Below are 16,316 nucleotides of genomic sequence, written 5' to 3' on the forward strand. Positions count from 1 at the left end.
AGATATAGTCCTGATGCTGTCCCAAGAGTGCCCAGGGATGGAGAAAACAGCAGAATCAGGTTTAATGCAAAGAGCTAGCTGTATTAATGCTCCATACAAGTTCCAAGGAGCTGTAACATAGTGCCCATAAAAACTTATTTCATACGATTTCATACAGTGGCATACAGGTTTTTTTTTCTCTTGGATCTCTACAGAATATGAGAATAAAAGTTGTACCATCAAACGAGGTTCAATGGAGATATCCTCCAATATCTGAGAATAGGGTGCACAAGTAGTGCCTGCTGCTCGCTGGTATGGAATATCAAGGGCTCTATGCGTCACCATGCACAGGGCTCTGCTTTGTGCACGAGGCCTTACCCATAACAACCAATCAGGTGGCTGCTTTTTATTACGGACATTTACGGACAAGCATAAATAGCATAGAGCGCATGTAGGGCATGGCCAAGAATGAATAAGCAATGTTTTCAATGGCTCTGCAACCAAATGGAAATAAAAACAATGCTTCAAATGTTAACCCACGCTGTGACCCAACCCTTATTAATGGTCTTCACATGCAGGAGGACAAATGCCTCGAAGATCTACTAAATTATCATAACCAGAATCATGTAGACCATCTACAATCATCCAGATAATGTGTCAATTCTTCTTCTGAAACGATGCAGGGCAAGAATTCTATATGAAGAATGTACTCCTTTATGCTAAACCACAAATGGATAAATGGGAAAAAATGAAGTGAATCCTATAAACACTTAGTAAACTTTTATTGGATTTTATTTTTAGGTCTGCGCTTTACATTGAATAGTAATGTGCGCTACTAGCAACTGGTGATTCAGTAATTATATCACTTTTTCCACATTTCTTCGAGGGACGTCCAGCTGTATTTTGAAATGCCGGTTCTTCAGGTGCATGGATGCTTAAACAGAGGGTCTCACACATTTCAAAGCCTTCCCCTCTCAACCTAGTGATGTCATAGCACACAATTCAATGGGATAGGTGTAAAAAAAAGTCTAAACAAAAAAAAAAAAAAGATATACTAACAACATGCTTATTTGTATATTGTGAAGTTAGAATCAGGTCCACAGCATGTATTTTCCCATTTTCCCTATCCCAAGGATTGGGCCCAGGGCTCTTTACTCTGCCTGCTCACAGATGACTATGCTTTTTGCATATTTGACACAACGAAAGGCTTCTAAACATTAGACGAGGGGAATATATCAGTTATTAAATTATTACTGCATTTAAGATAGTCATTTATTTTATTTTTTTTAAAGTAACTTCACCCTTAATCTGGCCATAGACATTGGATTGCGCTCAACAGATTTTTCACAGGACCTCCTGAATGTGTACAGGTACGGTCTGATGGTCATCTGACATCTCTCATTTAGAGATTTTTACCTGACTACCCCCTTTTTCCCCAGTGAAAAGAGTGGTCAGGCAGTAGTTTAAACCCCTTTTTCCTATTCAAATAACCATACACGCTCAGCTGACCGGAGGCCGACAACAAATCGAATGTGCATGGCCAGCTTTAGGTTATCAGATGGTTGAACAGAGAATGAATTGCAGCCAGTCACGATGACTCTAAACTCCACTATGTATTGAACCGTATGACAATTCAGACAGCCGTAATGCGGCCACATTGCAGTGTCCATATTACGGTCGCAAGACTCAGACTCCACCCAGCAAACAGAACTTAGATCGCCATAGGTCTTACCGTGAGAGTGACGCATTCACCAAGTACACAATCAGAGGAAATTTCAGAAAATTACCAGTCTGGAAAGCATTATATATGAAATTATTTCCAAATAGAAAAGACTTGGAACGTTGATAAATCCTTCCAGCCTTACTCTACCATGGACAATCACAAACAGCAGGCTACCTATGGTGGATAATCTATTCAGACAGTGCGATCACACATGTTTGAGATCAAAATGATTAGCAGATTTAATAGGGAAAAAAAGGGTTGATGCGTCACAACCACGATCGAGCCTGGTCACCCAGATATAGACGTATCCACGCGTTCCGTATACAGTTCCAGAAAATAGCAGCTTCATTTTTAATCTGTTGAATGCAGATTGTGATGGTAAAATATCAGCATTACCATGACAAAGCTAGAACAGGGATGCTTATGGTCCTTTTAACAAATGTATCTTACAAAAGAATAGACTGAATATAAGTAATAAACGTTATAAACTGTTCTGACGCACACAAGTTTTCCGTCTCCAAGACAGACATGGTTTATAAATGTCTATTTCATGCAAATCCAGCTTTCCGGTACACGTTGTTTCTAGTACTGACAGGTTTCCTCTGCTCTACGTCCGCTTACAAATCCTCCCAGGACCAGGAATTTCCATATATTCATAAAAAAGGGACAGTTCCAGGGCTTTTGTGTTGCTCTGAAAAAGCTGCGGTGGTTTAACTTTACCTAAAAACATATCCAAGACAGAGCTTGTTGCTTCAACACACGTACTGTATATGTGCAGAGGTTTGATCATATCCAAAAACCTAAGAAAAGTACAAGCCAGTGAAACCTGATACACTCCACCTGACAAGCCGCTCCACCCAGCTCCTAGAATCAACACATCCACAAATTGTTTTCCAGCAAGAGAAAAGACTAGTAATGGAAATATATATATAAATTGTTATTCCGTGTTTCCATATATGATTAACTTCAAGGCCATCATTCACTCTCAACATCTCTATTTCCAATATGGAAAGTGCATTAAATCTCAGGTCAGTGTTCTATACAACCACTCGAGTAGGCAACAAATACAAAACGCAGCACAGCCAAGTTTTGCACAATATCACAATCTGTGGTTTTACATGGGGCCACAAGAAAATCTATTTCATTATCTTAGCTCCCAATACTGCCCTAAAGAGTTAAATGACCAACTCAGCTCTGCTACATCCATAGCTGGCAACCGCTAACAGCAGAGTGATCAAGGTAGAAGACGATATGCCGTCCAGAAAACAAAAACAATCCACTACAAACAGCTATGCCAACTTGTGGAATCACCAGGGCAGCTGCTTCTTCCTTGAAATTCAATAGCAATGCAAAGAAAACCACTGAAATTATAACCTTTGGGAACAATTAGAGGGAACAGCCTGCGTTTTAAATCCCAGACCTCCTATATTCCCCTCCTCCCACACAAGAGTCAAGACATCCTTGCTTGCAAAAAGGTCTTTAAAAGACACGTGGGCTCAGCTGTAAAAAAAAAAAATTTCCCCCAAAACCTTAAAAAAAAAAAAAAAAGGGAACATTGAACACAACCAAATCTCTTTCCCTATAACACATAGGTTAAAAGATCAATTAATGAAAAGTGCTAGCCACGAAAACAAAGTGTCTGCTTACAACAGATTATACAGAGACAAGTCCAACCAAAAACAAAATGTGCAAAGGTATATAAAAAAAAAAAAAAAAAAAGTAGACCGCGTCACAGAATGCGTCAGATATACCAGCATAACGTTATCGGAAATACTTCAAGGTCACAAGTCTTCTTTACTTAAGTGCAAGTCCTCACTTAAAATAAGGAATGACATTTTTCCCCTCTTCGTGTGGAGGAGAAGACATTCTTAACATTACAACGATGTAAAAGTCATATATATGGACCCCGCCGAGACAGAGGGACGATATGGTCAGTGAAGGAGTGGAAAGGGTCAGGGATACCAAGCTAAAGAGATCTCTAAATGTATTACTTACCAAGTCTAAAAACAAAAGCAATAGACTGTATAGTATGGATGAACCTAAAGTGATAGATTAGCCAAACCTAGCACGAACACTTAAAATAAAAAGGGTTAAATGACCTGTAAAGAGGGATTTAATCAAAATTATTCACATGGAATGGGCCACGATTCCATCTCTGCACATATTCAATTCCAGTGGAGTTTTTTTTAGTATTTTATGTGCAAAAAAAAAGTTTTAAAAAGTTCAATGTACACTGATGAAGTTTTCCTATTTTTTTCTTCTTACCAGAGATCTAGGCATCCAAATAATACATTGAAAGAAATAAAAACATGGTGTATATACTCTAAAAGTAGAAGCGAAAACCATTTTAAAGTTAAAAGTACATTTTAATTAAATAAAAAAAATCATTCTGAAATATATGCTACAAAGTGGAACAGACCATAATGGTGCGGCTATTGACTTCTGACAAAAGAAAGAACAGACACATATTCATTAATAATTATATTTTCTGCATTATAGTTAACATAGGTATTTTCTTTTTGTGTCCCCCTTATTTTTTTCAGTAAGTATTGATACTTTTTGTTATAGTCAGACATGTCATTTTTTTTTTTTTTTTTTTTAACAGTCCTTTGAAATAAATATCATAAAATAATAGATTCACATAATAAATATTCTTTACAATAAAAAAAGTTTTAAACAGACTTTTGTCTTAAAAAATAAGCAATATTCATTTTTTGTGATTTATACATAAAATATACAAAAAGCCAGGCTGTGGCTAAGGCAATTAAAACACAGAAGACGTTACAAAAAAAAAAAAACACAGAGGAAAACAGGTCACCGCCAGGAAGCACAAAATATCAGATCCCTGGAGGAAAGAGCTTATTTCGTTAAGGCTACTGGATTTTCTGGCACCTGAAAATAACACATTAGTAACAGGAACAAGATAAGGAAGATTGGAGGGAGGATGGGGTGGATTTAAATAGATGTCCTTCAACATAGACAAGTGTGTCTGATGCCAATGTATAAACAAGAAAAGGAGGGTGATGTAGATTACACACTGGCATACTGAACCAACCTAATACCATGAACGTAAAGGCAACTTGTAGGGAATGCCTAACTTGCTATCTTACGCGAGTAAATGCACAATAATAAGGTCTTAGAAGAGATTAAGAAGACTACCCCCTTGTGTCATTTGTACTAAATACTATCCAATAGACAAGTAAAAAAAAAAAAGTACTGGTGTAGGTATGATCGTTCCTCAAGAGAAAACATGGTGTTAATGTGCACATGCCTAAGCCAACAACTGATCTAGGCCAATTACTGTGGAAATCTGGCAAAGGAGAACATTGAAAGGATTAATGGATGTACTTATGAAAACACACGTATATACGCAGAGCCTACACAGCAAATGGATCCATAAGTTGTCCAAAAAAAAAAAAAAAACAACAACCCTCTTTTAAAGTCAGGAGGGCTTGCCCTGACTTGGTGGAACATCATCCAGTTTGCAATATACAGTATTTGAGTTCTTACACCGACAACCTGGGCGATTTACTCGGTCATAACAACCACGACACAGTTTCAGGCATCCCTTGGCAGGAGGGTAGCAGAGTAAGCACGGTAAGACCAAGGACATTAGTCCCATGCACAAGTATCTGAAGCAGCAGTGTGATTGTGTGCGAGAACAAGGGTTATCCGCATACGAGTCGCCCTCGTCGTCATTGGAGCAGTGGTAGAAAGCTGCTTTTACCAGACACATACAAGTGCTGTATTCCACCATGCTCTCAGCAGAGCAAAGACATTGACCATTGCAAGCCAAGCAGGACGGTAGGGTCCTCGGAGCTGTGCAGTCCGTACATTTGCACCTTCCACACTGTTCACAAATAAACCGGTGCTGTGTGGAGTCCACCTTCAAAGAGCTCTTTAGGTCATCTACTACCAATGCAGACGCCTTCGGTTGCATTCGAACTACTCGGTCCGTCCTGTAGACAGAGCTGTGTCTGGTTGGTGGAGATTGTCCCAAAAGTTCTTGTTCAGAAGAGGCACTGTTTGTGCTTCCAGAACTGGCTGCACTTCCCGTGCTGGTTGACCGACTGAGCACAGGAGCCCTGGCCATGTACACATGTCCCGTGTGAGGGGGTCTGTGCTCATTGTTATTATTCACATTGACTGGTATGATTTCGTGAGTCCTCTCCGGTTTACTATTCCGTGGAGCAGTTTTGGGCCCATGTTTCCTCACCATGGATGGGCCCTCCGTGTACTCGTTCCTGCTCCGCAGAGCTTTGATCTGGTCCAGGGACAAGATAGTGGCTGGTTGAATCTCCCGTTCATACTCCAACCGCTGCCTGCTGTCTAAAGAAGGCTGCTGGATGACAACTAATGAACCGCTAGTGCCATGTTGACTTTGTAGCTCCATCTGTAGTGATCTCGACTTCTGGCATTCAATGGGAACTTGGCATGCATCTGAAAACCTGCAACGAAGCAGACAAATGCATAAATATAAATGGTGGAGCAAAAACATAGAATGGAGCACATGAAATATTCAATATTATGACCCGAGACCAACACGGTGATGGAGCAGTATACCACCAACCAAGGGCTACAAACAGTATGTCCTCAAATAATAATACAAGCCCACGAAACTAAGAATACAAATCTGTTGTACAAAGCACATAAAACTACATCCAAACATAGCAAGGTTTCCGGACAACGCTGCACATGTAATAACATGTAAAATATCAGCATCAACAAAAGACAACAAGAAAAGATAAACCCCTTACTAAAAGTTTCATACTATAATCCTAGTGGTTGGTAAATTATTGAACTGCTAAATCCCATGAGGTATAAAAAGTAAAAGGAAAGGATTGTGTAAACTTGACAAAGTCTTCAAGTATAATAAAAACAATTTGATCTCTCTCTGGGTCACAATAGATGTAAAGTAGAAAGACACATACACAGTAGCATACACTGGCACACTTCAAGCAGAAAAGCTCTATATACCCCATGTGGCAGTAAATCCAGAGAGGGATCTCGATAGTTTACAGATGGGACCTTGTTCTTGTAATGATTGTCATCCACAGCGGGTAATGGGAAGTTTAAGGAGGGGGGGGGGGGGGGGATCCCAGGATGGGGGAGACAGAGGAAGGAAAAAGTTATGAATGAAAACAACCCCTGGCTGTGAGGAGGAGGAGGGAAAGGTGAACATGACCGCAGGGGGGCGGACTTTACACTCATCCACATGCAATAATGCCCAGTCTTGTGCGATCATTTAAGACCCAGACCTTGGTGATGCCCTGGCATCATGTGCAGTGCCACTATCTCCTCAATGCATATTCTCTTCCTGCCATAGGACAAAGGTAACACAGGTGACCCGATCCTGATTCCCTCAAATGCAAAGCCTTGCAGTGACAATGCACACGGCGGGATGGCTCTCCATGAAGGCATCCTGCTGTGTCACCTTCCTGACACCCCCTTCGATCATTCACTTCTGGACACCTGTTGATCTCCGAGCACAGATCATGCCACCTGCTCGGGGCGATCACAAAAAGTAAACTTACCTAGCTGCGAGCAAGATCCAGGCACAATCCCATGTAAAGCAGCGCTGCGGAGGATCCGGGCGGCGCAATGGTGATTAAGCATGGGACATGAGGCGTGTCATACTACTACAACCCAAATAATCTTCCAGCTCTGACACTGAGCGGTGACAGCAGGGGGGGTAGATCCACAGATCCCCTATTCTTAGGTGACAATCACGGTGCACATTAACGGCTGTCAACGTGCGCGGTGGGTGAAGCAATGCTGGACGTGGTTGTCAGAGTTAAACCCAAGCTCCTTGTAGCTGCACGGAGGGGAGGAGGCTGTGGAGGGAGGACTCCCTTTCTTCGGCGCGAAGTAAAATCCAAGCTATGTAAAATTGCGCAGCTGCTTGCGCGAGACACAACAGTTCCTTTCCTCAGCAGCAGAGTTCAGGCTGGCGTGACGAATCCCGCAGGAATCACTCACAGCTCCCGGTACAACCTTCCACGCCTGGCGCTCTCCTGCCTCTGAATGAATGGATTCCTGGAACCCTGGGTTTGTTCAAGGAGAGCGTTCTGATTGGCTGGCGGTGGAAGTCGGAGCAGCCCTGCCGCTTCTCATTGGCTTACGGGAGGGGGCGCGCTTGCTGCAGTGGCGCGGCCTGAAGCTTGTGGGAGCTAAGTGGAGGCTGCAAGGTGTATCTGGCGAGCGGCAGCCGGGCTGAGCGCTGTGTGTAGGGACAGCGCACTCCTGGGAGAACTAACCACCGCTGCTAGGCAAGGTGCATTACCATTACGAATGCAGCTGCTTATACTGGTAGTAGTGATACACGAAGCCAGCCTTTCCTCATCACCTTCTTAGTGGCAGCACGTAACACCGTGATGTGCCTGCACTTGTTTGTCCCGTCAGCTTCTATTTAGCGCAGCACTCCCTAGTTTCCTCATGGAAGGAAGAGCCGTGACCTGTCCCCGGAGGGGGGAGAGTCCTGCACATGGCTGCTTATCACATTTACCTGAAGAATATACAGCATTAGCATTGACTGGCGTCTGTCCCTGTGGAGAACAACGGAAATGACCGAACACCTCTGCATGTGTGTGAATGAGCAGCTTGTTTTCCTATACACATCCCCGCCCGCGAGCTAATAGCCCCCCTGCTGCTGCTCCTGAGCACACACTGCTCGGGGCTGGGCGGAAGGAGAGCCCGTGTTCACCTGCCCTGCTCATTTCCTACCATCAAAGTGCCACATGCTAATTAACCCCACAGCTCCCTGCTAAGCTCGCCGAGTAATGCGGGTTTATCATCTCTGCCTGCACGGACTTGTACATGGCTGCTGGTCACTAATTTTATAGTAGAAGATTTATCAGTAGTATCACCATTTCTTACATAATCTACATCGGAGGCCACGTGATAAATATTTCTGTGGAGACACAGCCGCGACAACAACGTGTGCAGCGCTGATTATTACAACCAATCCGGTCAATGCTTTCATTTTCCAACCTCCCTGAGAAAAATGTCAACTATAATCCTATTGGTTGCTATGGGCAACAGATCCATTTTGTTTTGCCTCTGCTAGTTTCTGTACAACACGTGGTGCCCCATACCCCTCCTGCATACCACCCAGTATAAGAACATATAGGACGTGAAATACGAGGGTTCTGTCTGTGCCTAGCGCAATATTTGTCAGGGCATTATTTTTGAAGCTTGGCTTTTTTTTTTTTCTTGTCTACTTTTCTCTATATTTTCTCTCATATTGCATATACAACTAAATATCCGTTATACAAATGTCATATCAATGTAAATTCGACATTTATATTTTGCATCTTTTTTTTTGGGTCAGGCTCCCAACGACTACATACTGCGGACCACGCCGCATTGACTATTATGGAACAAAACAACACAAAGTTCATGTGAACGACAAATTTCTGTTCTGAAAAATGAATAAATATATCGCACGGCGACCACTACAAGCCACGCCCCTACAGCGCTTGCTTAAAAATGTGAAAATGAAAAATGATGCCGGTTAACCCTGCAACACATTGATAAATCTGTCCCCAGGAAGGTCAAATGAGTGCAGCTGCGCAGCTCCATGGGACGTGATGGCTGCAGGGGGTCTCGTCTGTGCTGCCAGCTATAAACAGTAAAGCCATCATCTCATTCCCTGGCTTCTCTTCTCATAGTATACTGCATGCAGGCTCAGAGGGGCGGGAAATGGTTAACAGGCACTTGTTTACCCTGTACATATTTGCACATGAGCTGCACTTCCACATGACACATCCTCCAGAGCTGATCATGAGCAGATAACTAGTGGCCGCCTGCTTTTCACTAGTAGATCCCCTTCTGGTTGACTTCTCCCGCTCTAGTTCTTCCCGCTGTACCGATCAATAAGTATATGGAGTGTGATCAGTGTCCCCAGGAGGACGGAGCACACACTGCTGGACAGATGGCGGAGCCAGACCCAGCTGTCCGCTCTCATTGTGAAAGAGGAAGCGCCACATCCGGCTACGTTTCAATGTGAAATCCTATTCTTAGCTATAGAGGAAACCACAAGTGGGGTTAATCACTGCACAAGAGTTCCTGCCGCGCTTCCTCGCTGACCCGTAGGCTTCACCGCAGAGTGACACCTGTCCATGGTATTATCTGGGACACATACAAGCTGTTGTACTCTCCCCCGTCATCATCATCCTCCTATTTATTACTTAATAGGGGTTATCTGCCTACTGCAGCGTACCCTGTACTTACCGTATGCCACACTAAGGCGCCAACCTGTCTTCAGTCACTGCGAAAAGTTCTCTGCACCAGCAGTTTGATCTACAATGATAAAGTCTTCTTTTTTTATAATGGTCTTTTTATTGACATTTTTGGAAATAACAAAAAATACACAGAACCAATATTCATATGAAGAAAATACAGCTCAAGCGTGTCGCCACCAAGACCCCAAAATTCTGTCTTAAGAATTCCAGTTTGTATGTAAATAAATCTTATTCATTACCTAATGATAAGATTTGCAATTTACATACTTTGGGTTTTACAATTACTAACCATTTTCATGATCTCTGCTTGCTTTACATGAATGGGAACATTCTTGTCTACTGGAAACTTGTCTTGATTGTATCCAGCTGACGCAAGCGCGTGGTTCGTTTCAAGAGCGCTCTGATAAACTTAACCAAGATATGTTTCTGACCTCCTGGAGGTTAACAAAAGTGTTTCCATTCACCGTCAGCTAGCGGACAACCTTTCTCAATCGTGACATATCATCTGAAAAACGCAGCAATTCAGTCCACTTTCCGCAGCAGGAATTGACATTCTGCGCTACGAAAAATACGCGCCGCAGGTCAATTTCTGCACGGAAATTTTACGCAGCGTGTGGATGGGACTTGTTAAATCTCGCCCACTTTGCTGCTACTGTATTCAGCTGCGTATTTTCCAACCGCAATTCCGAACGGAAAATCCGCAGCAATTCCGCTACGTGTGGATGAGCCCTTAGGATTTCGTCTCTTGAATACAAGAATAGCACAGCGGTATTCTGGGCGTCAGAATGATATATTATACAGCAATTTACAGATCTGCCGTATACAATTTAGTATTTGTATCTTTAGTCACGATTTTCATACTGTTTTGTTGATTAGTTCAAGTGCATTTCTCCTTTTAGAAAACGCAGCTTGAAAAAAAAAAAAAAAAGAGAAATTTAAAATATGATTCTTTATTTTTTTTATTAAAGTCTGAAATATTCCGACAGGGTTTACATATTATTTTAATAATAAGTATATCACCAATACCTGTAGCTGGGCTTTCCTTCACTTGGGACAAATACTGCTGTGCTAGCCCTGTATGTAAATATCTTAGCCAAGGCAGATTGGCTCGTTGGCCCCCTCCCATCTGGAACCCAGATCATATTTATCAGATCTTCATTCCTCAAGTCTTCCCGAGTTGGCCCCGCCTCCTTACTTATGATTGACAGCTCCTCGCCTTCCCCAGCACACAAAATCCCACGCTCGTGCATTGATGTCCTCTTCTGGTGTGTGCGCACAAGTGACACCTGATTATTACGATAAAAAGCGCTAAATGTTAGCAGACCGTTATTTACAGTCGGAGGAGTTTAGGAGAGTGGATAACGGCAATGAACTTTTGATAGCAGCGGCCAATGAGGGATAAGTAAAGTTCAATAGGTGAAATGCTGGTGACAGGTTCCCTTTAAGGGCTGATGCACAGAACTGTATTACGGCTTCATACAGGTCCCCAGTTGTATGTAGTAACATGCTGCTCGTAGAAGTCTATGTTCCCTCCCTACCTCCGTATGCCTACAATATTTTATAGAGGTTGCATAGATAGACAAACAGTTCGGGCTGGTATGATGAAAAGTTGTGTTTGCGCTGGAGGTCTTCTTTATGAGTCCAGCTTTGTAATAATGTCTTAACCATAATAATACAGCACGCTGAAAAGCTTAGGTGAATGTTATATAGGACATGGGAGCAGTATAAACACGTCCACTAGGTGGCGTACCTCCTCATTGTCAGCTCTGCTCATTTTCAAGAACAATGTATACAATGCAAAGTGACAAGTATTTTGCAGTTCTGATTCAGGGTTCAAGTACAAGCCACACAAATTAAGATTTTCTGATCAGAACAGACCGATACCAACTTGTGTAATATCCATCATGTCTGTGCCAAATCTTCAGCTCATGATGGTGGGAAATAATTGTTAGTATTGTGAGAGATTTGCATCTACCAAGTCAACCATCAAGTCAATGTCCGGCCAAAAATGGACCCCCTCGCCCCTATCTGATAACCAAGTGCACCTCATAACAAGTGATCATTAGCAAATAAACCAAATCATTTGTAAATAGTAAGGTACACATCCGAGAAGTTTTGTTTTTCCTGCTTTGCCTATTTTTATTGATTTAGCACCTGCTCATGAATACAAAATATAACCAAAATAATACAAGTAAACAATCCATTTACTCAGCTCCTCAGTGCACACAGTGACGGCTACGACGGCCAAAACTAACGCACAACTGTAGGTTGTCATGCCACGCAGCGCAGAATAGATTTATTAACCCCTTACATGACCAGGGGCCACTAATGTTACCACCTACGTGCAGAATAAAGTTATACCTCTTGATATGATGTATTGTGAAGGTGAATATTTTCTTCCGCGATCGCAATTGTCTTGCTTCCTGGCCCCCTGGGATTGATCGCAGAGTTTAGTAGTTTTACTGACAAGGAACCAAAATAATAATTTTCCTATCACATTACAAGAACAGGGCAGTCATTGTGACAGGGTGATCCAGGTAAGGGCAGCACGTCATATAGGATGAACTGCCGGGAACCCCATGTTTCATGTAAAATGTGCAAATGGGGATGGCCAATATGCAATGTGGTCTTGAAGGGGTTAATAAATGTATTAACGAGAGATGATCTGTAACCAACACGAACAAGAACCGCACAGATAAAACCTTATTGATTTTATGCCCAGTGAAATCTAACCGTGACTTATATGGCAATTGTTTTCTAGGTTAAGCTGGCCATAGACATTTGATATTTCTCAGCAGATCCCAATCCCTTCCAGGAAACATCCAACAGGTTAGGGCTCATTCACACGAGTAAAAGTCGTCCGTGTGCTGTGCGTGGAATCACTCACAGCACACGGACCCATTGATTTCAACGGGACTGTCCACACATGCGTGAGTTTTCACACAGTGAGAGTCGATTATGTGACACTCACTGCATGTCCTATATTGGTGCATTTTCACGCACCTACGCGCCCATTGAAGTCAATGAGTGCGTGAAAACCGCGCACCACACACTAATGCATGCGTGATCTGCACATCAATTCCATTGAAAAAAAAACAAAAGTGCTTTGCGAGTGCGTGAAAAACACATGCCACTCGCAAAGCACACTGATGCAAAACTCAACGCACACTGACAGATTTCCGTGCGTAAATCTGTCACGTTCGTGTGAATGCAGCCTTAGACTTTACCGAAATTTTGACACAGATAAGCGTCACCAAAGATGTCTGGCAGGGCTTCATCTGCTATTTAGATAAAACAATGATAGATCAGACCCTGACAACTTTTTCCCAACAAAGTCACGTGTCAAAAAAGGGGATGCCATATTTTCCAATGAAAGCTTTCAGTGATTTCTAGTCCTTACAATTTCATTTTTGAGCCAAACACGGGAAGAAAGGAGATGCATCAGTCTTTTCTTTATACTTTTCCACTGTTTTGGATCCACTTCTAGGTTTGGCTCAAAAAACTGAGCTACAGCCTGCACCAAAACTAAGAATGGGTTGTGCAAACCAGACCCCCTCCAGCTGCAGAAAGGTTCACTGGGTGACGTGTAGAAAGTACTCCAAATGTTTGTGTCTTCTACTGTGCCATACACCAATTGGGGGCGTTTTTCACCAAGGCTAGGAGATAGCTGCATGCTGCACCTGCCACAAAACACTTTTTTTTTGCGGGATCACTCTGAATGGAAAGCATAGCCTACTACGCTATTCCATCTTCCAAAAACAGGTATAGTGATGCAAACCAGCCCAATGGAGGCGAAACGGACAGTATTTCGGCCTCCTTTGGGCTAATGGAGCTCTATGAACACGTTTAGTGAGCTTTCCCGACATACGCTAAACGTAGGGCCAAGACATAGTGTGCACAGAGCCGAAGTGCCATAGTAGTCTCTGCAATTGTACAGCAATTTACAAATCCACAGATATGGAAATGTAATGCTTTCTGGAGGTAGGTAATGCTGCTGTTAGACACCACTAGGAGATTATGTAGAACTGCCATGTTATCTAGTGGCATATGGCTGCAGTAAATCAGATTGCCTGTTACCTATGTGACAGTGTGCAATAATCCATTGAGGGTTCACTCTTACTATGTAATCAGTACTTCTATTTTCTTGGTACTGAACTGGCAGTAATATAATACCTGACTTGTGCTTGCCTACTTGTAATTCCAGTTTGGCTGATTTCAGAGCCAGTTTTTTTCCTTTTCATTTTTAGTTGTATTATTTTAAAGCATAATAATCCCAATTGTTTTCTTACTTTTGTATGGAACTATAAATACACATTTTGAACAGTAAGGATTGTCAAGGTCAAACACATGGCTGAATGATTAACTAATGAGTATGGATTTCTCCACCGTACAGATGCCCAAACACTTTTTTTTTTTTTTAAATCCTCTCTTTGAGTGGTATCGGCCAACAGTCTCATGTTTATGGTCACTGTTTAACCCACAATTGAGGGGAAAAAGGGGATTGGCTGTAATGGAGCTCATTGGCGTAGCTTTTTTTCCCCCTTAGAATGAACGGAGGTGTTGGTGACTGAAACTCAATTTCTGATGGAAATTATGTAATGTCTCTGCCTGTTTAAGATTGGCAGAGGGGTGAATGGGCATGCACAGTCCTTCTCAGGTATAGAAATAGCGGAGTGAGCAGACCAGGCTCTCCCTCTCTATTCAACCTACATGGGAACGTGTGTGATGTTAAAACCTGTATCTATTGATGCAGTATATTTTTAAAACAAGGTTAAGAGGACTATACTTTTTTATGCCTGAGTACAAAATCAGAAGCTTATTATGGTGAAATAGGGTCCCATAGACATTTTTAGGTGCTGTATTACACCTCCGTACAACTTGGAGCTTGTACAAAGCCTTAATCAGGCCGTGTGTATGAACCCTCAATGTGGTGTAGAAACATGGAGGGATGAGCCATTAATGCAAGGACAGAATGATCATAAACTGCAAGCAACTGAACCAACAATAATAAAACTGATAAACACATGCCAGGGTAAATGGTTCTCAGATGCCACAATCCTCTGCCATTTGTGGAAAACGTGTGTAAGGGCTACGGCTCGGTTGCGCTATTTTGTCCGGCAAAAAGACGAAACCATGACCCGGCGGATCCCATTAAAGTCAATAGGTTCTGTCGGGCGCCCTTGGTTTCCATCATGCGACGGATCTGGCAGCTCTGGTTTTTCGTTGTTCTGCTCCTATGATGGAGCAAACCAACGGAAACCCAGAACGCAGACGTTAACAAAGCAGAAGTTGTTTCACAATCTACAGATGGCACGTGGCGAGGGTAAGCCTTAGACTCAATTAGCACAACTTTAGGGCCTCATGACTTCTGGATCCATAGATGGTGCACGTGGTAACCAGGGTATAATAATAGCACGCTCTGCTCTGGACCACAATATTTATGAGTCACTTTATACTTCAATATCAACTTCTAATGCTATTAGGGACTTTGTGCTATTTTAATGCTGGGACATTTAGCCATGAGAAGAATATATTCCCCCATCAGTTCTACTGTCTACTCTGCTTTTGAGTAATATCCTGTGAATGCGTTCTGGAAGTATTCTAAAATGGTGTTCTTTGTTTAATAACAATAGGTGCTTAGCATTCAATAAGAGGAGCGTGACGATCAGGAAGTGGCTGCACAAGGCAGGCATATCAAATTCCAACTTCTAACAAACACAGATGAGTACAAAGGAAGAGAGCACGAATTCAAGAAGAGAAATGCCTAGCCTCCAGCTAATAACTTCACATTATATTCTAATAAATCCTCCGTGCTCTGTTCTTCCTTCGTGTATTTTCTGTTAGCAAAACCAAACCTACAGTAGCCAAAGCTTATTAAAGAAGCACTCAACCTACGGTGCAACTTGCAAAAAGAGCTGTTAATACCAAGTATCAATATTTCTAGAGGGTCACAGAACTGGAGATATATGAAGTTAAGTAGTGATAAGGGGGGCAGATATTTTTCTGGACTTACCTGTTGACGAAGAGTCTTCAGCCTAAAATAGCGGCTTTCAGGGAACAGTAGATTGTATCACAGAGGTACACTATGGGCCCATAGACATAAATGGGTGCCAAATAACTTCTGAAGGGGAACAATGATAATGGCTTCTCACTTTTTTTCTTATATATGAGTGTGTTATATCTGAAAAATATTGTATTTTTGACGAATGTCACCTTACCATACTATTATGAAATACAATGAAAGATAAATGAAGGAGGTGAAATGACATCACACATTATTGTGTGAGATCACGATAACTGGTATGAGCCAGCCAAAAATGTAAGTATTAGAAGCTCAGCTGTTCTCTGCCCACCATAGACATTCAATGACC

The 16,316-nt window shown here is 42.2% G+C and overlaps 1 protein-coding gene across 2 annotated transcripts; it reads right to left on the bottom strand.

The window, feature by feature from the left end:
* Positions 1 to 4,047: 4,047 nt before the first annotated feature.
* SPRY1 (sprouty RTK signaling antagonist 1) lies at positions 4,048 to 7,738 on the bottom strand. 2 transcript variants are annotated; one of them, XM_075849712.1, is made up of 2 exons: positions 7,237 to 7,738; positions 4,048 to 6,150 (listed from the first exon to the last, which is right to left on the bottom strand). In XM_075849712.1, exon 2 carries the CDS (start codon positions 6,093 to 6,095, stop codon positions 5,145 to 5,147), a length of 951 nt encoding a protein of 316 aa, XP_075705827.1. In that variant the 5' UTR covers positions 6,096 to 6,150; positions 7,237 to 7,738; the 3' UTR covers positions 4,048 to 5,144. The 2 variants fall into 2 exon arrangements, with proteins under 2 accessions (XP_075705827.1, XP_075705826.1); XM_075849711.1 differs by lacking the exon at positions 7,237 to 7,738 and adding an exon at positions 6,680 to 6,732.
* Positions 7,739 to 16,316: the final 8,578 nt, after the last annotated feature.

The sequence above is a fragment of the Rhinoderma darwinii genome, chromosome 1 (genome assembly GCF_050947455.1).
Source record: "Rhinoderma darwinii isolate aRhiDar2 chromosome 1, aRhiDar2.hap1, whole genome shotgun sequence".
Classification (NCBI taxonomy): domain Eukaryota; kingdom Metazoa; phylum Chordata; class Amphibia; order Anura; family Rhinodermatidae; genus Rhinoderma; species Rhinoderma darwinii.